This window comes from Brachyistius frenatus, unplaced genomic scaffold (genome assembly GCF_029030835.1).
Source record: "Brachyistius frenatus isolate BFR_SWC_R1_liver_20210118 unplaced genomic scaffold, ASM2903083v1 Contig_42, whole genome shotgun sequence".
In the NCBI taxonomy this organism is placed as follows: domain Eukaryota; kingdom Metazoa; phylum Chordata; class Actinopteri; family Embiotocidae; genus Brachyistius; species Brachyistius frenatus.
Window position 1 is genome coordinate 1755354 of NW_027210641.1, and position 24166 is coordinate 1779519.

General features: G+C 42.6%; 2 protein-coding genes across 3 annotated transcripts in view; both read left to right on the forward strand.

Annotated features, from left to right (window-relative positions):
* Nucleotides 1–4364, forward strand: part of map3k20a (mitogen-activated protein kinase kinase kinase 20a) — a 33451-nt gene extending 29087 nt beyond the window's left edge. For both annotated transcript variants that reach the window (XM_069702579.1, XM_069702580.1), the window contains exons 12-20: nt 143–187; nt 280–310; nt 420–559; nt 686–748; nt 831–920; nt 2706–2822; nt 3007–3081; nt 3268–3418; nt 3532–4364. In XM_069702579.1, coding sequence (XP_069558680.1) covers nt 143–187; nt 280–310; nt 420–559; nt 686–748; nt 831–920; nt 2706–2822; nt 3007–3081; nt 3268–3418; nt 3532–4247 — 1428 coding nt within the window. In that variant the 3' untranslated portion in view covers nt 4248–4364. The remainder of the gene's footprint in view (nt 1–142; nt 188–279; nt 311–419; nt 560–685; nt 749–830; nt 921–2705; nt 2823–3006; nt 3082–3267; nt 3419–3531) is intronic.
* A 1207-nt stretch (nt 4365–5571) lies between these two features.
* Nucleotides 5572–8563, forward strand: cdca7a (cell division cycle associated 7a). Its single transcript, XM_069702583.1, has 10 exons — nt 5572–5669; nt 6249–6389; nt 6508–6630; nt 6718–6912; nt 7017–7097; nt 7200–7391; nt 7499–7627; nt 7728–7877; nt 7972–8108; nt 8205–8563. The coding sequence occupies exons 1-10, from the start codon at nt 5649–5651 to the stop codon at nt 8236–8238; spliced, it is 1203 nt and encodes a 400-aa protein (XP_069558684.1). The 5' UTR covers nt 5572–5648; the 3' UTR covers nt 8239–8563.
* The last annotated feature ends 15603 nt before the right edge of the window (nt 8564–24166 follow it).

Here is a 24166-nt window from a genome sequence, read left to right on the forward strand (position 1 = left end):
ATTTTCCATTTTGATAACATTTACTTGTGTCTTTTACCGAGTTTCACTTATAAGATGTGTGTATCATAAATAAACACACGTGCTGTTTGTATTCATCCATGATCTGTTGTTGTTACTTTTATTTGTCTTCGTGTCTCTGCAGTTGCTGCCCACCCTTGACATTTATACCTGGACCGAGGAGCATGTGGTCAGTATCAGTGTATTTCTAATTTTCACGTTTTCATGTCACATGTTAATATTTCTATTAAAACTAATACCGCACTGTTTTATTCCCCTCAGTATTTTTGGATGCAGCAAATATTCGGCGCAGGTTCGTTCATTTCCTTTCTCGGTGGTTCTGACTTAATGTTAAATCAGACGTCAGACTCTTTATGTGTGCGCTGATGTTTAAAAACGGGTTGTTTCCTCTTCTGTGTCAGGGGATGGTGCATGTGGCATGAAGCTTTACGCAGACCTGTTAAAGGAAAATCACATCACCGGAAAGAGGTTGCTGTTGCTCACAGAAAACGACATGCGGGACATGGGGGTCAAGTCTAAAGGTCATGTCATGCACCTCAAGGCAAGACTCAGTTAACCATTAACAGACAACTTATTTTTTAACCCACATGTAATCGACAAGATAAGATCTGAGCTCGTTCATATTTGACTTTGCAGTGAATTAAAAGAGAATTGTTCTCTTTGTCAGGGTGAAATTGAAAAGCTAACGAATGACTACCTCGGGCTCGTCCACTTCCCACCACTGTTGAAGGTATAAACTTTCCTTCTCAGAAGTGTTGTTTTCTTTTTAGTTTTCTGCACATATTTGCGCTGACACCTCTTTTCTTTCCAAGGATGAGCTGGAAAAGGAGGTGGAACAGAGTAAAACTGTAAATCTGGAGTTGGTGTTTGGGTACCACTGGAAACCAGGAACAGGAAAGTCTGTAAGTTTGTAAAGAAACACACTCAAACAGCGACTGCAGCTGTGAGCACCTGCTGCAGCTCCTCGTTGGCTGTGTGAAACCAAAAAAATAATGCTGCATCTACTTTGAACATTTTGGTAATAATTAATACGATCTAAAAAAGATGTACAGAATCTGTTTTTTTTTATGATGACTGAATCAGCCTGCTTCTCCCGAGGCTGTTTGCTCTGAGGATACACGGCGGCAGCTGTTATACTGACCATTGAAGGCATCACTAGACACGTATTAAACCAGACAAATAAACATTTCATTCTCAGCCATGTACCACATCCACCTCGGCTTGCTCACAGCCCTTTGTTAGGGTCTCAAACTGTGGAGAAAGGGTGGCTCTTCACTTGCTGTTTGAATCTAATCAAAAATAGCCCATTTAGCCAGAAGTCATTTTCTTTTAAAAGGCAAACGTTATTTAATCTTTCAGCTGTTCATTGTCCCATCATAAATAGTCCTCTTTCAGTGTGTTCGGCAGGGCTGAAACGAGCCTGCTAATTGCCTCCCATTTCTTCTGACATGTGGTGGTTTAGTGGGTAGAAAACACAGCAGGGAGAAGGAAACAGGAGGCTGAGAAAATGAGAGCTAATTATTTTCCCCTGCCTGGTGTCAGGTTCCGTGTCAGCCTTGTTTTTACAAACTGGAAGGTTTTTTGCACTAAATAAAACAAACCCGCACTGCATTTTTTTTTCTTCGCCCCTCTTTGCTGGCGATGTCATGGAAGCAGCTGCACTTCTCAAAGACAAAATGAGGGCCTGCGATTGTGCGGCCACCATCTGACAGCCACTGAGGGTCCCCTACTAATGAGGATATCACAGTGCAGCCAAGTGAAAGGTGCTGAATTATGTATGAGTTGTCATTAGACGCACTCGGGTCCTAGGCATCATTACCAGACATTGTTTCTGCTGGAGTGATTAGACTAGCGTAGACCTGGGAGCCCCGGTGCGACCGTCCAGGCCCGACACCAGGCCGGCGCGGGGCCACCGATGTGTTTCTGAGCCAGAGGCTTGCTGAAGCTTCCCTTTTGAGCCGCTTCCAGCCCCTGGGGACGATGAAGGAGAGGGCGAAGGCTCCTCAGACGAGTGTGTTAGTGCCACTCCTCTGATGTCTTTCTCTGTGATCACTACACAATGGATTGGCCTGTGCCGTGAACCCCGTGTGGTTAAGCAGTGACCTGTGGCTCCGTGGCCAGCTTGTCAGGATTGGTGGAATCATTACTGCGGCGTCAGCATGCAGCATGCAGAAGAAGAGGGCTGGGAAATTGCACAGATTTTGCGCCTCCCAGTTTGATGTGAGCCGTCTGCAGTCATTCAGTTTCCTGCAGCAAGATATTAATCCTGCTTTCTGCTGAACATACATTTTATATTTTTGTATTAACAATGTCTACATAAAAATATCTGCTTCTGTTGTAATTTCTGTCTTTTTATTCTTATAGTAAATTTATGACGAGTGCATTCTTCTTACATTGTTTGGACATTAGTAGAGTTTTAGTTACTTAGTTTACTCTGCTTAAGACGTTGTGTAGAAATTACATTTGATGTAATTTCTCCCTTTTTTCCGCTTCGCAAATAATTTTCAAAAGTTTGCGGTTATAATCTCTGTCCTCACCATAAGTGGCTTTGTGGCTGTTAACTTGTCACTGCCATTAAACTACCTGTAGGTTGTGCTGTTGGTTTATATTCAAGATTAACACAATTTCCCTCATAGAACAGAGCAATTATAAACTTTTCAATTTAATAGAAACTCTTTTCTTTCAAGGACTGCAAATGGAAAATGTACATGGAACTTGACGGAGATGACGTTGCCGTGACCTACATCAAAGATGTCGTCTTTAATGCCAACCGACAGGATGTGGAAGTCCTGCGGATGACCAAGGTGACGTCTGAAACACATTTCTTTTCTTTTCTTTTCTTTTTAAAAATTTTTTTTACAAATGACACCTGATTGCTTTTACACGTTTTAATCAATACTGAATGTTGTCTGACCTAACTGGTTGCATCTTACGCATAAGATCGTTGTGCATTGTGGTTGCCGGAGACTAATTGTTTTTACAATGCAGCCACCTTTTGTGATGGATAAATGGATGGTTGGAATACAACAGAACCAGAAAGTGGACTGCACCGTCAATTATGAGGTGAGTCATTTCAGCAGCAGCAGGAGGCACCTCGCATAACAATGCAAATGTACACATCAGCCATTTGAAATTTGAATTTGAAATTAATTGCATCGAAGCGAATCACAGACCCCCGTTTCGACAATTATAGGCATTTGACTCTAAATATCACTTCATTTTCCTTTTCTTTACCCTCAAACACTCCAGAATAATGTCAAGTCACCAAAGTGTACCAGACACAGCTGCCCGGTGACGTGGAGTCTCACCGGTGGACAAGATGAGATCAAGACTGTGGAGCTGATCATTGAAACAGCACCAGCTGACATCAACTGGAACTCCAGAGACAGATCAAACTCTGGTAATTGTTATATTCATAGTTTTGTCGTCTTCGTTGGACTTAAAAAACACGATTGTTGTTGAATTTCCTTTGAATGCAAGATACGAGGATGCAACGCATGTCTTTTGTTTTAGATATCGACCCGACGTGGATGTACAACGTAAGGCAGAGGCAGATGACGACCCAGAAATCCCTGCAGTCGACTCCGGCTCTGACTTCCTTCACCAGCTCCGATGCGCGCACTCTGCCTCAGTTCCTGTCGGCACACGAAAACCAAGAGTTTTCTTACGCTGCAGCTGTGCGACGCTCTCCGAACCGCGCGTCTCCCTGGATCGATTCGCGCAGCTCCTCGCCGACGACCAGCCTGTCGGCCAAACTGTCGTCGCTCCACCTGGGGTCAAAGGGCAGCAGTCCCTCCAGCACCACGTCAGAGAGCACCATGGAGAGAGAGCGAGAGCGCCCGCTCAGCGCCGGAGCGATGTACGACCGCCGCAGGAACAGCTACTTTGGCAACAGCTTAACTGTGGGATGGGGGCAGGGTAGGGGCCACGGGTCGAGCGGTACCAGAGCGGGTCACGTTCATAATAAAACCAGCAGAACCTCACGGCAACCGGGGAGGCCGCGGTCCAACAGTTACAGCGTCCCGCTACCGAACCGCCCACCGGCGATACCGGGCATATTGTCTGTAGCAGAAAACCCCAGTCAGGAAAAAGAGGGCGCCAAAGCCAGCGACGGAGGGTGGATCAAAGTGGAGCGTCAGAAAAGATTACCACGGCAGGACAATAAACAAGTCAGAGGTCGACAGAGGAGAGGAGGCCGGGGGGGGCGTGGAGCTGCAGGAAGAACTTAATGTGGGCCACACGTGATCTGACAGCTTCCTGAATGCACTGAAAAGGTTTTACATATGAATTATGTCTACTTACTTTGCTCAAAACTGGACTTTATGTAAGAGAATGACAGTCATGCCTTTGATTTCCCCTCGGGGATTAATAAAGTATATACCTACCTACCTACCTACTTTGATGTATATACACGAGACAACAAGGTGTCTATTCTGGGTTTTTTAAACTGGCTTTTGTCAGGTTAATATAAATTAAACTCTGTGCTCAGTCTGTATTTATTATTTTAAAAATAGACAATTCGGTTCGCTCCTCATTGTCTTTAAACTATTAAATGGCAGATAAGACCCACTGCTGTGGTTCCATTAGAAATATGATGATATTTATCACCCGGTTTTTGCACAAGTAAGAAAATAAATCCAAGATGAAATAAAAATGTCAGACTCGATTCTTCCCATTGATATTTTCTGAGTTGCCTCCTTCGTGTGTGTGGAGTATTTTGGGTACAGATGTACTACATCTACTGATTCAGCTCTTTGACAAAATGGTTGCATAAACTCAGAAGTGCAAAGTTTTATTTGATCTTGTGTGCTCCATCCCAGTCTTCATATGTTCTTCTCGGTGCTGAAATCATGTCCACTTCCTGCTGTTTACAGAATTTATGTTGCCCTGTTTTTGTTGCTGTAATTACTGAAAATTTGCTGCAGTTTTTAGTTTGAACTTTCCCAGTTATTCGGCTTTGTTAAATGTAAATTTCATGTCTTCCTGTTTCGGTGCCTCCTTTGTCAATAAACCTTTCTGCTTCAACATCTTTCCAGACTGTAACCCATATAAAGAGTAACTTCATATTATAAATTCATAATGTCATATTCATGTAATAAGCAAATCATAAACAAGTCTCAGATATTGTATTAACTTCCTGTTGACTGTAACATTAAATTTACACTGAATTTTAGTCCAAACATAAAATACCCTTGTGAAATGTGTATATTTGCCAAGTTGGAATCGGCTCAACAATTTACCCGCCTTGTATGCAAAGCAGGAAGTGAAAGATTCGCGCCACGGTAACGTTCATGAAAGATACATAATATAAATACCTGATAATTGAATAAGTTTGAAGCGTCTGGTGGTTAATGAAAACTTAGGACTTAACTAAAATGTTTATGGTGAGTTGTGCTGCTCAATTAGGCCTCGTGTGCGCGACAGAAGGTTTATCATGATATTAAAGTATCTGCCTTGGTATTACGCAGCTTTCAGGACCTTCGGTGGCGCGCGAAACGAACAGAGCTTGGCCGGCGTGCAGCTGCAGGTCGTGCATTGTTCGCTGCAGAGCTGCTCACGGTCTGTGTTTCCGTCTGTGTTTCTGTCTGTGTTTCTGTCTGTGTTTCTGTGGGACGAGTTTTACAGGAAAAATGCCTTTCACCCGCTCCAAGGTAAGAAAAACAGCCCGGCAGCATTTCATCCATCAGCAGCGTCGTGTTGAACAAACTTCTTCATAGGAAACGTTAAGAAGTTTCCTGGTTTGATATTTTAAAACATTAAAGGCTGCAAAACTCAAACTTAATTCAAACTAACAAAATGAACAAGTTTAATTTCACAGCTCTTCTTTAGTAACTAACACATGTTAAGAAGGTAATGCTGAAGTTGCTTGTCAATCAATCTTCATTTTGGCTGGTGAGTTTCTGCTCATCAATCTCGACCCACTTCTGTTTGTATGTTTGTGTCCTACTAATAAGTCTTTGAGCAAACTTGAATAAACTAGCAAACATTTAGACTTTTTAAATCTGAATATTTATAGACTGATTGAGGTGTTAATCTGATTTCCTTTCAAGTTCTTGTACTTTTTTTTTTGTCAGCTTGGACTTCAGGTATTTTTAATGCTGTTACATAAATCTTACTTGCAGTTCGTCTCTAATCCATTTTATTAACGTTAGACACAGAATCCTTCCTGACTGTCTGGAGGACCTTTTCGTCCTCATGTTTTTCTAATCATACCTGTCTTCCCTCTATAGAAACTGGCCGCCCCGCCTCCATCCACCAGGATGAGTCTGAGGAGCTTCCACAGCGTCCCCCTGGTTCCCATGGAGACCTCCTCCTCTTCTTCTGATGACAGCTGCGACAGCTTTGGCTCCGACGGAGGATTCGCGAATACGGTAACAATAAAATGCCAAATTTAAATATAATCCTACCAGAAAGGCAGCGACTGTGGAGGCACTTTGCATCGCCATCTGCAACTCATGCTCGTGTCTGTTTTTTTTTGTTTTTTTTTAGAGGAGCAGCCTGAGACAGACGAGGAGGACGGGGGACAAACCGAAGGTGTTTGAGGCCACATCAGAGGAGGACACATGCAGCGGGTTTGAGGAAAATGTGATCAGCCGTAAGATTAAAGCCATGGTAAGTAGTGAGGAGAAAAAAAACAACTGCAACATTTTTAATCTTCGTCTTTTTTTTTTTCCAACTCTAAACTGCGTCTTCTTCCAGAAAGTAGACGCTGAACCTCGAGGACGCGGCCGCAGGTCGAACATCATGAAGGTTGCCTTCACGTTTCCCACCAAAAAGCTGAGCAGGAAGAGGCCTGCGTCTGAACCGCTTCCTCAGCCTGAAGCAGCCCACTCGGAGGAGGAGGACAACTTCATGGACAAGAGAGCCCTGAATATTAAGGAGAACAAGGAAATGGTACGCTTTCCCATTAAATACGGAAAACTACAAATTGGCCGGAGCTGCTTACATATTTTTTTTTGTGCCGTATCTTCTCATTCATAATTGATTTATTTTTTTAGCTTGCAAAGCTCATGGCAGAGCTGAACAAAGTCCCCGGACTCTTCCCGGGGAGACGGATGGCGATGTCGGCGTCGTCTACGGTATTATAACCTCCAAATCAATAAACAAACCAAATCTGTTGTTTCACATTCACCACGCGGTGCTTCATACCGCATCGATTATTCATATTTGCACCTCTTCAGCCCCGACAGGCCGCTCGGCGGTCTACGGGACCTCCGGGAGCTCAGAGGAGGAACCCGGAGCGTTCGTCTCGACCCCACACACGATCCCGCACTCTGGTGGACGGACCGCCGAGTCCGACTCCAGAGGACGAGCCGGAGGACAAGTTCAGTCTGGTTCGCAAAAGCCGCTTCTTCGAGGAATACGACGAAGCCGTAAGTCAAATTCTCCTAATATATATATAAATATATATATATGTATAAATATATATATATACACACACGAGTCCCATTTAATTAACCACATTTATTTTCACGCACAGCCCCGTCGCCGCTCCTTCAACGGCACCAAGGCCATCCCTCATGTGGTGCGTCCCGTGGAGGACATCACAGAGGCAGAGCTGCAGAGCATCTGCCACAACGTGCGGGAGAAAGTCTACAACAGCTCCATGGTTGGTCTCATTCATCGTCCTGAAGACGCTCGAACAGCAATTGTAAAAGCCTCTGAATACTTTTGCACAAGTGTTTTATGAAGATATTTCCTGTTTCCAGGGATCCACTTGCCATCAGTGCCGCCAGAAGACAATCGACACCAAAACGAGCTGCCGTAATCCCGAGTGCGTCGGGGTCAGAGGTCAGTTCTGCGGCCCTTGTCTCCGTAACCGCTACGGGGAGGAGGTCTGGGACGCCCTGCTGAATCCGGTGAGTGAACGAACGTACGAGGTCGTGGTCTCGTTTGAAGATGCGAGCGCCGGGCACGTGGTGTGACCGCTGTGGTTGTCCCGGTTCCCGGTAGGAGTGGCTGTGCCCGCCGTGCCGAGGGATCTGCAACTGCAGCTTCTGTCGCGCCCGAGAAGGCCGCTGCGCTACGGGAGTGTTGGTTTACCTCGCCAAGTACCACGGCTTCGACAACGTGCACGCCTACCTGAAGAGGTGACCGACGCCCGAAACCTGGAGCAACGTTTTATCGGTGTCGTCGCGTTCGTTCGTTCGTTCGTTGACGCGGATTCTGTTTTCTTTTCTCTGCAGCTTGAAGAAGGAGCTGGCGGAGAGCAGCGAGTGAGCCGGAGAAGGACGTCGCTCCCGGAGATCCTCCGCCGCTTTTAAATGCACCGTGGAAATAGTGGTTGTAGCTTCTGAAGCGTCGCAGCACTGCTAATCGTTTGTTGAATTTGTTGAACATCGACTGACATCTGGAGAAAGTCCGTTTTCTTTTTTCCCAGATTAAAACCAGTTTTGTTGTTTTGTTAGCCTGATTGCATCATCCTGAGATATTCTTATATCCTGAGTTTTATAGCTATAGACTCTAAAAGGCTTCTTCACATGATCTACTGTATTTTACATTGTTTTAAATGTATTGAATTGGATATCAATTGGCCTCCAAGGAATCCGTCTTTGTGCCTTTTTTTTTCTTCTTTTCGAGTTGTAAATTTATGCTTGTGTTTTTACAAGTTGTTTATCCTTTTTGTTTTGCGTGGGATGTCCCCGTAGCAACGGCCTGCCCCCCCGGGGGTGCAGGTGGGAAGGGCACAGCCGGAGGTCCACTGCCTCTCACTCCTAAACCGTGAGGAGCTGTGTGATATACTACATCGGCTGGTTAAATATCCTTCATTAGATAACTGTCACTAATGGTGTGGAAACAATTAGCACACTCTAATGGGAATCTCATACCTGTAAATCATTTGATCCTGTTAAAGCACATTCTCGCTCTGCTCCAGTCTCTTTGGCTCATTTTCTGCCTTCCACTGTTAAGTAGGAACGGTTGGAGGTGCCACTGAAGTGGCAATAGAGTTATGGCCTGCATTTTCTGTTCAGGAGTGTGATACCGCACGCCAAATGACACGGAATTAACCTTTGTGCCGTTCATCGTTGAAACGTACTTCATTTGACCTGCGTTAGGAAATACTCTGATTATACGATAGTGTCTCAATAATCAACGCTTGAGCTTTCTTCTTTACTGTAATGGCAGGTGGAGGTTATCTCCCTGCTGCTTGTGTTTATTGAGCTCTGCACTCCCAACAGGAAGACGAAGACTGAACTGCTGAAGAGACTCTCTGTTCTGGTGACGCTTGCTTTGTGCTCCCTGCATTAGCTGTACATTTTCATTAAAAGCGTTAATCACGACAGAATCACGTCGCCCGTTTTTCTTCATCGTGACCGTCGCTCTAACCGGGACGGTGGCAGCTGTAATTACTGTTATCGAAACATGGAGCAGAAATCCTGAATGATTGTAATGACAGAAGATGTTGAGGAGTTTGAATGCATGAGGTTTACTTCTTTTTTTTTTAATTCATGTTAGCTGGGTAGCGTCGGGGCTTCTGGTAAGTTTGCATTTGTTAACTAAGCTGACACCTTCCTACGGGGCGGCGAGGAGCGCTGGGACGTCACTCAGCTGCCTGTACAAGCTTAAATGGGTCCGATAATCACTGTTTACAGCCAGCGGTCTGCTGCATTAAAGGTGCTACACAACAAAATACTAATACAATGGATTCATCGATTCTTTAAAGTGTAAAGGAAGGATCTAGTTCCTCCACAGAATCACAGCTGAAACAAACATTTCTTTTCATTAGTATGTTGATTAATAGCTTATAAAATATTAAAATTCTTAAAAATGTCTATTACAATTCAAAGGAGTCCAACATTTACACGAGAAGTTGGAAATTACTGATAGTTGTCATTTTTGAGTGATAAAAGACGAACAATTGATCCCTGAAATAGTTCATTTCTCTTAATATGATTGATCATTTCAGAGCTCAGATATTATATTGGCACACAAATCTTCTACAAGCATCACTGCTGTGCAGTATTTTGGAGGCTGGTAGAAAACAGATGCCAGGGCTCAGGAGTAGGCAGAGATAAAGTTAGGTTTAGGTTGGAGGGAAAACATATCGACAAGGAAACCGACTTCACTGTCAGCGGAAATAACTGCTGAGTCTAGAAATCGAACAGCAACCTGAAAGGATACGAAGATTTACTCCGTGGTCACACCGGTTAGTAAAAGCACAACTTCCTGTTTGTTTCCTCTTTCAGGGTTACAGCTCCTGCAAGGAAATGTCTGCAGGCGGTGACGACGTGTGCTGCCGGGCGGTCAGGAGGGTTTGTGGTGTCGCAGCAGGGCGACTTTCACCTTCTCCACCGTTTACCTTCCCTGTTCATGTCGTGGTCCAGCTGTCCTCATTGCAGCCCACGAACTGACTGCTCTGCATCCTGTTTAGTAGAAATGCACACGAGAAGTTCACGTAGGCTACGTAACATCTGACAAATCACACAACGCACTGCAGAACATTCAAAATGGGATGAAAGGATTGAAAATGTGAATTTTTGCCTTCCTGGACAAACGTGCAGCAGCAGCAGATCCACAGCACGCGTGACATCATCCAGGAAGCTGTTTGCACGAATCCTGCAGGTCCTGCCGGGTGATTCAGGACACACGTCAGGAGTTCACACTCATCACCGCATGAATCCGTCGGCTGGGAAGCGACTGTAGACACACTTCAGCGTTAGTTTGCCTCGGCGTGAAAAACACGTGGTTGGGTCAAGAACAAATAACAACACACGGTTGAGGCTTCGGAAAACAGAAGGACGTGTTTAGGTTAGACACCCAAACTACTTCAAAAAGAAATCCACGTCACTTTCTCACCTTCTTCTTTACACGCCATAACATCCAGTGGACTGATGGTTGATGGTTGCATCATGCGTTGGCTTTGTTCTGGTTGATCCGCTGGGACTCATGAAGACTGTATAAACACACCAGTGAGATTATTCAATCATGTACACTTGGAAATTCATTTTAAGGTAGCCTGTAACATGCTGTCAATTTTCTACATATAATTTCTTCTTCATTAAGATTGAATATCTTTGTGACAGAAACCAGGATGCCATCGAGTAAATAAAAAAGCCTCGTGTATAGCAATATCTTTTATACAAATTAAACATGTCAAGCAGGTTTGCTCTCCCTAATTTCAAACTCTCATGATTTACCATTAAACTAAAGCCACCGGACATGAAAATAACATTTTCTGAGAAACATTTTCAGAGAATAAAGATGCTTACTGTGTTTCTCTCTGAGAATTAGGTGACAAGATGGATATTACTCTGATGTCTGTATGATAATGTAGCTGTAGCCAGCAGCCTGTTGGCTTTTCTCAGCATGAAGACTAAAATGTACTGAGGGGGAAACAGCCGGGTCCGTCAGCGACAAAAAGGAAGAATCACATGAGTACATCCTCAACGAGTTAAATTGACTCTGAACTTAAAATAAAGATGAATGCAGTCAGTAATGAACTGTATATTAACTGTGGAGGAGTCTGATGGCGGTAAACAAAAAGGAAAACTCTCGACCAAACCTGCTGGTGGAAGTCTGGGAGGAAGACAGAGGTTAAAGATGAAGATATTTGAATAGCTTGAGGCCCAATTCACTTCGGGGTGAGTTCCTCAGTCAGTTCATTGTCATTCTATATTAATATTCATATTTTAGAGGTGCCGGAGAGCAGATTTGTTTGACCTTTGGACAGAGAGGTGAGCTGTTTCTCCCGCTACATATTTATAGCACAAAGATAACGGCGTTGTTTTCTTGTCTAACTTATACCAAGAGACAAAATAAACATATTTCACAAAATGTGAAACTAGTGCTTTAAGCGTGAATTTGTCATCGGTCTCTGTCAATGTTTTAAAGTGACCTTAAAGTGAAATGTTTCTTGAATTTCTTGAAATGTTTCGTAATAATTCTGCAAGTTTATACATTTGTAGTTTTTAATTCTATTACAATTAAATCTGCAAGTCTGGTGTTTATCGATCAATAATTAATATCATCATCATCATCATCATATCCTAATTTTAAAGGGTTCATCAGGACACATATGACTTTCAATATAACTCTTCTTTTTTCCTACTATTTTCCCTCTTCAGAAACTATTATTAGTATAATAAAGATGCACTTGAAAATACTAGTCCTGTATTAAATACCAATGATCATCCACTTTGGGGTGATGAATATTTAGGGAAGTAATTGTTTACAACGCTCAAGCATTGAGCTGATCTGGTAATCAGGCTATGAAATACAATATTTATTCATTAGAGCAGATTTAATGAGGCCTTGCGGCGCTAATTATGAAAATCAGTGTAGCAGTAAATGAGTAGCGCACGGTGGCGGGCTGCGGGGTACCTGTAAGGAGGGACTGGGGGTTGAAGTGCCCTGAGTACCATGGCGCACTGAGCAGCAACACACAACCCTGACTGTGGCCGTCAAGCCCACAGCTATACATCACCGGACCGGCCGACAGGTCACAGATGGGCCCCTCGTCCCAGCATGCCCTGCTCTCACACCTCCAGGAATTAAGGCTGGATTTCCCCCAAAGCATCTTAATGTCCAGATCATCTGTTTGATTGCATGTCAACAGAAAGCACAGCAGAAAACGTCAGTACAGTGCAGCTTCAGAGGGTCGCACTCTGTGCAGCAGGGCTTTTAAATACTGTTTCATTGATATACTGCCAGCTCTAAAGCTGAAATGAGTGGAGCGCTCATTCTGCAGTTTCTATTTGTATGCAGGTCTGGAGATATGTGGTAGGATTTCACAGCATAATATGGGTTTTGATTGACTGATATTTTCATTATGGCTGCAGGGTAGCGTGAAGACTGTTAATTTGCTTGAGAGTCCTGCAGGTCTACGGTGATTGAGGTAAAGCCAGAAGAAAAGCTGAATAAATGAAACTCACAGGGCACAATCACAATCTGTGGGTCAAAATCAACTGATTAATTATAATTTAGAATCAATCTGTCAGGCCTCTGTAATAAACACCCTTTCAGGCTTGTTGCTTAATAACCAGCTTTACATGGTACACCGCGGTACACCATGTAAAGCCAAGTCATTACTGTGAGTACAGACAAAATAATTAGATAAATACTTACACATTTCTGAGAATAAAACAAGATGAACATTAAAACATTAGGATGCAAAGAAGAGCTACACTGACTCTTCCTATTTTTTTTTGATGCAGCTCAGCAAGGAGACTTTCCACACAAGAATTTCCCACTGAGTCTGACCTCTACATCCTGTAAAGTATAGCGAGGAGAGTGCTGTTAAATGCATAGTGAGTGACTCTGGGTGGCAGGAGGCTTATGACATGTTCCTTTCCTCCTGTTCCTGCCTGGAAAGTGATGGAAACAGCAGTTTGGTCCAGGTGTCAGGCACATTATCAAAGAAAAGGGCTGCCTGCAGTTGCTCCATCTCACAGGAAATTGCCAACTCACCCTAACAAAGGAAGGCATAAGTGCACTTGCTGCTGCCTTCAAGGGGAGCGTGATAAGATGACATTATAAATACAGAATTGTTCATGGAGGTGGAGGGGTAGGCACATCAGGCAGCTGAACTTGACAATTCAGTTTTTCATGTACATGTCCAAAGATTTAGGGTTTATCTAAAACAAAATCTGCTTCTTATCCAACTGGGATTTATGAATGGGCTACACTGTAAATGTAAATGTTAATACTGTGAACTAGTGAGGATTATAGCGTCACAAAGTTAACAACTTTAGCTGCAGGACAACTGAAAGACAAAGAAAAAATTGTGATGATGTAGAGGAAGTACGTAGATTCAATGCACACTTAATATGTAGTAAATGCACATTATGTAATGAGCATCCGGTGGTCTGTCGAAAACTTTTTTCAGGAGTGTCTCTGCCCATTTTAAAAGCAGACAAATAATGATGGGAATTTAAATGTATTGTTGAAGGAAAGAAAATAGTATTTTCTTTGCAGCTGTCAACAAAAACACAGTTTAATAATTTTTCAAAGAGATTTAGGAAAAAAATATACATTTCTATCCAAAATAAATCCTCATGAATGCTTCTGAGAAATAATTTGCAGTCTACTGTCATGTAACGCTGCTGCTCTTCTTTATGTGAAAGACTTCAGGCCCTGAATACAGAGTTCTGCTCGACACCTGAAGGGGGAGCTCTAATACAGGTAACTTGATGCACTTTATCTCGCTTCAACTTTCAACAAGTTTTTAGGAGTTTAGGTGAGAGTGAAAAGGCTGTCAGAGCTTTACCTCACATATCACATATTATATTATTCAGTAGAATAAAATGACACGCAGTACAAATATGCTGCAACACTCAACGAATCTTATTATCTGTGACGGAGATTCAGTATATTTTGATGCACCTGTCTGTAAGGAAGAGGTTGCGAGAGGAGGTTTTGCACCTGCTGCATCAGAGCTGAATATTCAGCCATTTGACAGGAAGACGGTGACATTGTCTGCGCACAGTGTTGTGAAAGTTCACATTAAAATGTCTAAAGGAGTCCTGCAGCGCTGATTGTAGGAGGGGGAGGGCGGTGGTGGTGGTGGTGGTGGTGGGTAATTATGACCAGGGGAACACAGGGCTGTAATCTGTAAATCTATTCTTACCCTAAGTAAGAACTGGTACATTGGATTGATTTTATTGAGATCATACATTATAAATGGGGCATGGAGGAGCTTACAGCCTTGAGATGGTGGTGCTCACGTGGTTCATTAATTTTTACTTCATTAACTCTCTCCTTCAGACCCTTCAACGGAGAATTCATTGCCGGCCATGAATCCAGGCTTACAGGCAAGTGGACAAGCCCGGGTTGACTTTCAGTGGAGTGGATACACAGAGTAACGCTGTCAAAACAAATCAGTAACACATGAAATATACATAACCTCAGATCAAGCTGTACTCATGCGTGAGGTCACATCTTTACATCTTTATATTTAAAACTAATATGTTGATAAAGAATAAAAGTTTTCGTCCCAGTTACAATAAGATGAAGCGCCCTGTCGATTTAGCTGTCAAAAAGTCTTCACAGCTGCTAAAAACAAACAACACGGAAACAAAAACTTGTTTTTGGAGGCAAAAATGAGAAACCTTCAAATGTTTTTCTTAATACTACAGATATGAAATTCTGCTATTGACAACAAGGTATTGTGAAACAATTATGAGTGTCACTTCCAAAAATGCATCATTGACTAGTTAAAATCCAGCCCGATAATTACAGACTCATTCGTGGCTACTGTATTCTCCTGCAGTGTGTTTACTTGCTTCTGTGCCCCTGTGGTCACTGGCTGCTCCGGCAGCCGCCTTTTTGTTTCACAGCGAGGAATTTCTAAATTCCCAGTGGGCCCTTTAGAATGGACCATTTGTTTAATATTATAGCCTTAAACCCAACAATATCAATCAGTCATGAAAGAACCTGTGCATGCTGCTCTGCCCTGCGTCACCATTAACTCCAGACAAGTGACGGCCTCTGCTGGATGGCAAGGCGAGCAAAGGGAGGGTGTAAAGAGGGATAAATGGATGGTGTCGCTCTGCTTTTTACCCTCAACCACCCCTCTTTTCTTTCTCTTTTCTTTCTTTTTTTTCTCCCTGATTGACTTATTCAGTAACAATGAGTGTGTGCGTCTTTTTTTGCATTTAAATCAACACTGGATTCAGAAGTCTGGAGAAAAGTTAAGACTAGCAGAGGTTGTTGGTGAGATACAGTCTGTGGCACCGAACCACAGATGGACAGGTGGTGCTGCAGTTTGCTTCATTTCAGGTTCAAAGAGCTCCAGAATTGATTTAAGACAATCATTTGTGTCTGATCGTGTGTCTTGTCTAATGTGTCTGCTCTTGTCCACAATAACTGTTAGACAGTACCGATAAATCCTCCGGGCTCTACTGTGGAGCTGCACAGTGGATCATGATTGGCTTTTAGACGAGCTGCAATGTCTCAAAATTAATTCTGCTGTCACGTGCATGTCTTAAACTCAGTTTTTAGTTGAGCACAGAGAAACGCTCAGCAGATAAATGTGGACAAACTGCTCTCATCCTTCCACACTGTGAAGGTCAAACATTCAGGTAAAGCAACAAAAAACTAAAATAAAGTGGGACTTTAGTAATCTAACAGAAGTTAAGTCGTGTAAATTTGTTTACAATTAAAAGGTATTTTAAGGATATAATGGCCATAAATGAGGAATCTGAGGTTTTTCATCTACAGTATTTGAATGTGGTTCAGTGCCTCACAGCTTCTTGCATAGAAGCAGTGAAGTTGTTCGTGCTTTTGAACTGCTGTCAAATTCTTTGCTCACTGAGCATGAGAACAGCACACATCAGTGCTGAGTGCCTCTCCTCAGAAACAGTCTAAACTTCTTCACATTTCAAATCTGCTGCGACAGCTGTCCCGAACAACATTTGTGAGATCTGTTTCACTGCACATGTTGAAATGATGATCCCCTCATTACATTTGCCATCAAATAGTATCTCCAAAGCTAACAGTTAACAAACTCTTGTGAAAACATTCAGGGCGAGCTCTTAAAGGAAGAATTAATGGGAGCAAAAGAAAAACAGCTCTTAGACAATTAACACCAGAGACCACTCTGTAATCTTAAGATTATTTTCTCCACTTAAAAGCAGCACACATGGTTTGTATTGTGGCGGGGCAGAATGAACAACACTTGAGTGGATTTGATTTGGTCTCCCTAATCTGCATTTCCTTTAACATGGCTTTCTTCTGTTCCAAAATGTCAGTGTTGATCAACACCAGCTGGAACAAGTCAATGTCTGTCAACCCAGTTGCAAAATCTTTGAGGAGATTTTTCCCAAGAGGACAGAATGAAGTGTTCGGTCTGTTTCTAGCCGTCGCATTTGGTAAATGACTTTTGTTTAGTGCAGTAAACCCTTTTAGGATGACCTCATCCCATACTTACTGCAGTATGTATAAATGCTGCGAGATGTTGCCCACGTAAGAGCATTTTATTCTGATCAAACCTCCCCTCTGTCTCCTGTAATTATTCGAGGGTTGTTATGAGAACATCATGAAATATCTAAAGGCTCCATAAGTATAAAGACGTCTCGTTGATGACCCAAAAACAGACAATCTATTCTCCCCCGTATGAAATTGTCAGTTGAAATAGAATGAAATTAATCTGCAATTCATTTTTCTGGAGAACCCTCAGGGCACTCCAAAGGACCCACAGGGGTACCCGGACCTCACTTTGAGAACCACTATATGTGATCTGGTTAACAGAAACATCCCAAAGCTATGTTCATTTAAATAACACAATGTATTTTGTGGATTAAAAAAAAAACTGTAATTGCAAAATCTGAAATTTAACCCTGGGGCTGGTTGCTTAACCAAACATGCTTTGGCTGGTTAGGCTTAGTCACAGAGGAAATGTCTGGCACACAGATTGAATTTGTTCCCTCTAAAGTCAAAGACAAGAAAACAATTAAGTGTCTGCCGCACATTTCACTGTGTACCACTTGACACAGTTTTTCACATCACTGGGGCAATTGTCTGTAGAGAGCGACGAGACAAAGCCATTACTTCCAATGTCTCAAAAAGATGGCATTGTTATTTTCTGATTCTGAAACATTTCAATTAAGTCACTGATGGGGATAATAAACATATTGGCGTGAGACTTGCACTGTTTTCTTTTGTCCTGTCATGTCCATTTCCAGGACGGTTGCTAAACCAGAGGTGCATCAGCGGGAGGTTTGGTCCCAGAGGGGGCTGGTGTGTGTGTGTGTGTGTGTGTGTGTGTGTGTGTGTGTGTGTGTGTGTGTGTGTGTGTGTATCCTCCAGATCCCCCTTCCCCTCCTCAACCCTCGTCTTTCATTCAACGTCTTCCCCTTTCAAAACAAGGTGAAGTTCAGCAAAGTTTCTCTGCAGAGATGATCAAACAGTCACATCACTAATGGCGATGGGTGACAGGGCCAGTGAATACAGATCAGCTTTAATTGTGGTGGGTCTTACTGCCACTGTCTGTCAATCTGAGCCTTTGAATTGGTGAAAATTTGCTCTGTTCATTCTGTTAAATGATGTATCCAATTAAATGCTTTAGAATTCATGATCTTCAGTCAAGGTTAAATGAAAGCAGTTACTCCTGTCAGTAAGGTGATTAAAAGCTGCCTACATCAGGCACATTTTGTGCAAAAATTTAAATTTGGGACTAAAGCATGAATCTTTATTCATTATGTGCAGTCCTGCTCTATAAATGTCCAGCACAGTCGCTCTTAATCACCTTGTTCATTTTAAATCTCACTTTAGTCCTTTTTATTAAAAGGCATCCTGGTATTCAAATTACAGTGTTTTACATATTCTGATTAAACTGCGGCCGAATCAAAGAACTTTTCCAGCAGCAGATACACATTTAGAAAAGCTCTTTTTGTTTGTCTTCATACTGCAAAGTCATGTTTGTTATGATAAAAAAAAAAAAAGGTTTTAACCTTTCAAAACATTTTCTTAATACTCAGCCAGATTAACAATGCAAAATCAAATTTGTCCCATTACCCTTTCAACTATGATTGAGCGGATACTGCAAATCCTGCTTTAGCAAAACAAAGAAAAAGGTTTTTGACAATTGACATAAAAATGAACAAGTGCACAAGAGCAAGGAAATTAATTTTCCCTCTGCATGATGAATGTTGTAGCAGGTTATTAATGAGCATATAATGTGCTTGTGCAAGTAAGTTTCTGTGTTGTCGTGATAAATGTGACGATGGAGGTGAAGAGCATGTTGACTAATGAGTGTTGTCCAGGGATCTGATCTGGATGCCCTCTGGGAAGAAAGCCACTGTCTGAGTTTCACACATCACATGATGTAGTTTTTAAAGTGTAAGACACAAATGAATGTTACACACATGCGTCTTCTTCGTATTTGATTTGAAACAACATTACGTTTTAATATAAAGTGAAAATTAAATTCCTCTCTCCCTGATATGGAGTAGTCCTCAGTATCTGTGGGCAACTAATGAGAAAAACATCTGAACTGAAGTTTTTTGCATTTGTAAAAAGACCTGGAAGGATTTAACACATTAATTCAGTATCAGATTATCAGAGTTATGATGAATCAGCGAGCGCCTGCCTGAGAGCAGATGTCCAAAAAAACAGGCAAATTAAATGGACCATGAACCTATTTACAGAAAACTATATAATAATAATAATGTAATTTGAAATTTACGTTTGTGTTCACATGAATCAAGAAATATCAAAGGCACCTTAAAATGTCAAAAGTCTGGCTGCAATCATGACATACTGTAGAACGATATGTGTTCACACGTAAAAGAAAAACGAGTTGCAAAAGTTCAGTCGCCCAAAAAAGACTTTGGTGCATCTTGTCATAAAAGTTACAAGGGAGGAGGAATGCAGCAGGAGCAGCAGACAAACATTAAAGGGAGCAAAATAAAAGCTTCATAGGTTTCTATGTATTGAGTCCTATAGACACATAATGGGACGCAGGCCCGAGGGCCAAGATGCACATTTGAATGACTGCCAAATACATAAACTAGGCTCACTCAGGGGTTCATGGTGAATAAAGAAGGCTGTGGATTACATCAAATCTCTTCTCAAACCACCACTCCTGCACGCCACTCCCAGTGTAGAGACCATTTAAACTCTAGAAGGGGCCAAACATCAGCAGTTGGTCTCCTTTAAACAAGTCTGACTAAAGTAGAAAAATAAATAAAGCCTCCGGCGCTCCACTTTAATGTATTCAATTAACTGGGGTCCCTCTAGAGAACTCCAGCGCACACTTGGATAAAGAGAGAGCACATCGCCTGGAGATGAATACGCTGAATGCACTCATTCTGAAGACCATGATTGGAAATCTTCCTCAACAGGTTCTTACTTAATTAAACTTCCCTTCATCTGACTTTTCTGTCGCTTTCGAGGGAAAATTGGGAGAGGCACATTGAAAGCCGGGGAAACTTTGCTCACTATCGCATGTTGTTTACAGGGCAATTCGGGGGGCTTGTAGTGCCCCGTGATAACCTCCAGCATCACTGTGGAAAGTCAACTCAGCCTGACAGAACAGAGAAGTATATAAAATCTCCAGTTCAATCATAGACAATTATGTGGTGAAATGAAAGAAATTCAGCAACCGTCAAGTCTGAGTGGGAGGGATAATTATCTAGCAGTCATTACTGCTCCCATTATAGCATTTAACGACATTCATATACTGTATGAACATATTGCACTTGTTGGAAACATGTAAGTTGAAAATAATCAGACAAGCCGCTTTTGCAAAATATATGAAATCCTGTGTGTGGGGAGAAATATAACATGTTCATCATGTCCTTGAGCAAATGATGTATGTTAGTGTGAAATTTATCTAATTATCTCAAATATGTCTCGTGAGGATCCATTCAGCATCCCTTTGTACCTCCTTTTCCCTCTGCAGGCCCATTGTGCAGCAAAGCCCCAACAGTGTTCTCTATCTATTAAAATCAATCTCTCATCACGGCGCCTACATCCACCATTTTGCAGCACTTTTTCCATAACAAATCAACTTAATCAAGCTCATTAAGTGTCATTATTAGCTATTTATTGTTATCTCCTTCAATGTAGCGCTGACAGGTCCAACCCGCCCTTGCATGTCCCCCCCCCTCCACTACCAGATACCGGGACCTTTTGCTTGTCACAACGTCTCTGCACTCAGTTTTAATTGGCCTCAATTGTGTTGTTCTAGCAAGAAAAAGGAGAGATCATTTTTCTCCACAAGTTCTACGTCTATATCTCTTTACTGCACTGCATTGTTCAGAAGCTGTACAACAAATCCTGAGGAAATAAAAGAAAAAATGCCTTAAAAACAGAGAAATTTTCTTTTAGGAAGAGAGAATTTGGAACATGGATGTGGAAAATAGGCATGAAGAAGGTGCCCCAGACTCCTTTTGTGTTTAAGTGTGGTGTTAAGCACTGTGGACGCTCCTTAATGCAGCATGGCGAATGTATTTCCACAGCTGTCAGGATGATGGACAGAGGGGCGAGTCTCTCCAATGCAACGGCATGCCTCTACCTGCACACAATAAACCTGCAGGATGGGAGTGCAGACTGATGAGGGAGGGGGAGGAGGGTGGAGATACTGTATGTGTGTTGCTGTGGAGGAGGTGGGAGGTGGGAGGTGGGGGGTGGGGGTGGGAGTGTGAAGTTTGTCCCATCGCAGGAGTTATTAAGTTTGTCTCTCGGACACACTTGGTTTCACCAGGGTGCTCGTCCCTCATTCATAATAGATGCTAATCTGTTCAGGGCTGACTGATGACAGAGCTTCCTGCCCTTCATAGAATTAGTCCTCAGCTTTATCAAAGGACCCAAACTGCCTGCTAATTAGACTCATTTCCTCCAGCATGAATTATTTATTTCCATTGTAACTGATCAGAGGCGATTGTGACGCATCAAGCTGCCACCAGTTTTCACACAGATGCGCATGCCACCACAAGTTCTCCAACTCTCAGCTCAGTGGATGGGATGTAACGGCAGGAGGAGACTGGTTCAGCTGCTTCCTCACTAAATGAAGGATTTACATCGGAGTTTAAACGGCACAATACCAAGACAGGCCTAAAAAATAATGATGAATTATACGCACATTAGATTTTCACAAGAGAATTAATTTGGAAAACAAAATATTTTATTCTTGTGTTTACATTTTACAATTCTATCTTAAAACAACATGCAACCAAGTTCATTTACTGAAGTACAATTTTAAGGTTGTACTTGAATCTTTCTTTGCTTCTACTTTTATCTATAGTTATATTTTAGATGTCCATTAATAATACAAATGCGTTATTATTTATTATCACCCCAGGGATAGACAGCAGTAGATGAAATGATACCGATGTTGACCAGCTGCAGCATTAAAGTCTATTACTTAAAACATTAATATTGTTACATAGTTTATACAACTGGGTCATTCAGCACAATAAGTCATTTTCCTTTTGATAAGATAAATATAGAGATTTGATGCCAGTACTTCAAATTAAAAGATCGGGGTATTCTTCCACCGATGTACATGGCCTTATGTACTTTAAAACAGTCTTTGGTGATTGTAATCATTCCTCCGGTTCAGACTGGCTGGGAAAACATCCCTTTATGATGTTATTTCTAGGAGAGATGAGGACAAAACCTACTGTCCTCCATCTGTGCAATGTGGCATTCAAAATGTCAACCAAAGTTAATATCACATTTAGTCAAATCAAGTTGGTATTTACCGTTTAAGTCCTTTTAGTCCGCTATTAATTCTTTGTGATAACATGCCTTCCTGCAGTTTAATTTGGAAAACTAAACAGAAAGAAGGAATTTTGCACTAAAATGACAAAAATTCTGCACATTGGAAAGAGAAAGAAGAATTTGCATTGACCACCAATGCTTCTGATCCTGGAGTATTGAATTAAAAGGTGTGGACATGTCCTTTAAATGGCAGATGTATGTGCATGCTTCTTACAGCTGCTGTGTGGAGGACACGGGGAGGACATCAACAGCAGGACGGACTGCATCACAATACATTCAACTCTGTGAACACTCCTCCGTACCATCCTGGACTGGACACCGCTTCCCCAACAACAAGCCGTGATCACCAGGGACCTGAAAGTTCTTCTCAATAAGAAGAAAGCAGCCTTCAGGTCTGGAGACAGGGAGGAGCTCAGGAGAGTTCAGCGCGACCTGAAGGAGAAGCTCAGGGAGGTCTGGGACTCCTGCAGGAGGAAGCTGGAGGCCAAACTCCAGCAGAACAACGTGAGGGAGGTGATGACCCGGGATGAAGGAGATTACTGGCTTCAAGGTTGGAGGGAAACAACCAGGAGGAACCTGGAGAGGAACAATCAGCTAAACTGTTTCTTCAACAGGTTTAGTTCACAGCCCTCATCTGCCTCCTCCACACACCACCTCCCACACACCACCTCCACACACCACCTCCCACACACCACCTCCACACAACACCTCCTCCACACACCTCCTCTGCAATTTGCATACCAGCCTCATGTGGGAGTGGACGATGCCCTCATCTACCTGCTGCCATCTGCAGAAGTTCTCTGACGACTCTGCAGTGGTCGGGTGTATGAGTGATTGACAGGAGGAGGAGTACAGGGCAGTAGTGGAGGACTTTGTGGAGTGGGCTGGTAGAAATCAGCTGCTCCTGAACGTGGCCAAGACCAGAGAGATGGTGGTCGACTTCAGGAGGAAGACGACGGCTCCACAACCGCTGAGAGTTCTGGGAGAGGAGGTGGACATGGTGGAGGAGCACCAGTACCTGGGTGTCTCCATGACAACAGACTGAACTGGAAGACCAACATTGGAGCCGGAGACACTAACAAACTGGTGAAGAAGGCCGGCTCCATCATTGGCTGTAAACTGGTCAGTCTGGAAAAGGTGGTGGAGAGGAGGACGCTGAGGAAACTGTTATCCATAATAGATAATCTGGACCACTGTCTCCACCTGCTGCAGGGACAGAGGACTTTCTCCACCAGACTCCTCCAGCTGCTGTCACAAGGACAGATACAGGAGATCATTCCAGATACAGGAGATCGTTCCTGATACAGGAGATCATTCCAGATACAGGAGATCGTTCCTGATACAGGAGATCATTCCAGATACAGGAGATCATTCCAGATACAGGAGATCATTCCTGATACAGGAGATGGTTCCTGATACAGGAGATCATTCCTGATACAGGAGATCATTCCTGATACAAGAGATGGTTCCAGATACAGGAGATCATTCCTGATACAAGAGATGGTTCCTGATACAGGAGATCATTCCAGATACAAGAGATGGTTCCTGATACAAGAGATGGTTCCTGATACAGGAGATCATTCCTGATACAGGAGATCATTCCAGATACAGGAGATCATTCCTGATACAGGAGATCTTTCCTGATACAGGAGATCATTCCTGGTGCATTTTTTATTTTTTTATATTTATACTTTTACTACCTCTATTTTTATTCTGTAATTTTTTATTGCTATTGCCATATCTTCAATGATGCTGTACCAAAAAAATGTCCCCTTGTGGGATCAATAAAGTATATCTATCCATGTTTCCATCTATTTCTCTGTCTATCTAGCTAGCTATGAAGTTCCTCAGTGAAGGTTTATGGATATATTCCATAAGTTCTGTGCTCATCATCAAAACATTCATTCCCTAATTACATCTACTTAAGCAATTTTGTGAAGGAAAAAAAAAATTGTTGTGCTTAATTGCATTACTATCTGGAAGG

Excerpts from the sequence above, each read along its gene's own strand:
- cdca7a (XM_069702583.1), top strand. The coding sequence starts at position 5,649 with ATGCCTTTCACCCGCTCCAAG. Across the intron at positions 5,670-6,248 it reads TGCCTTTCACCCGCTCCAAG|AAACTGGCCGCCCCGCCTCC; the intron begins GTAAGAAAAACA and ends TTCCCTCTATAG. Across the intron at positions 7,628-7,727 it reads AAGTCTACAACAGCTCCATG|GGATCCACTTGCCATCAGTG; the intron begins GTTGGTCTCATT and ends TCCTGTTTCCAG.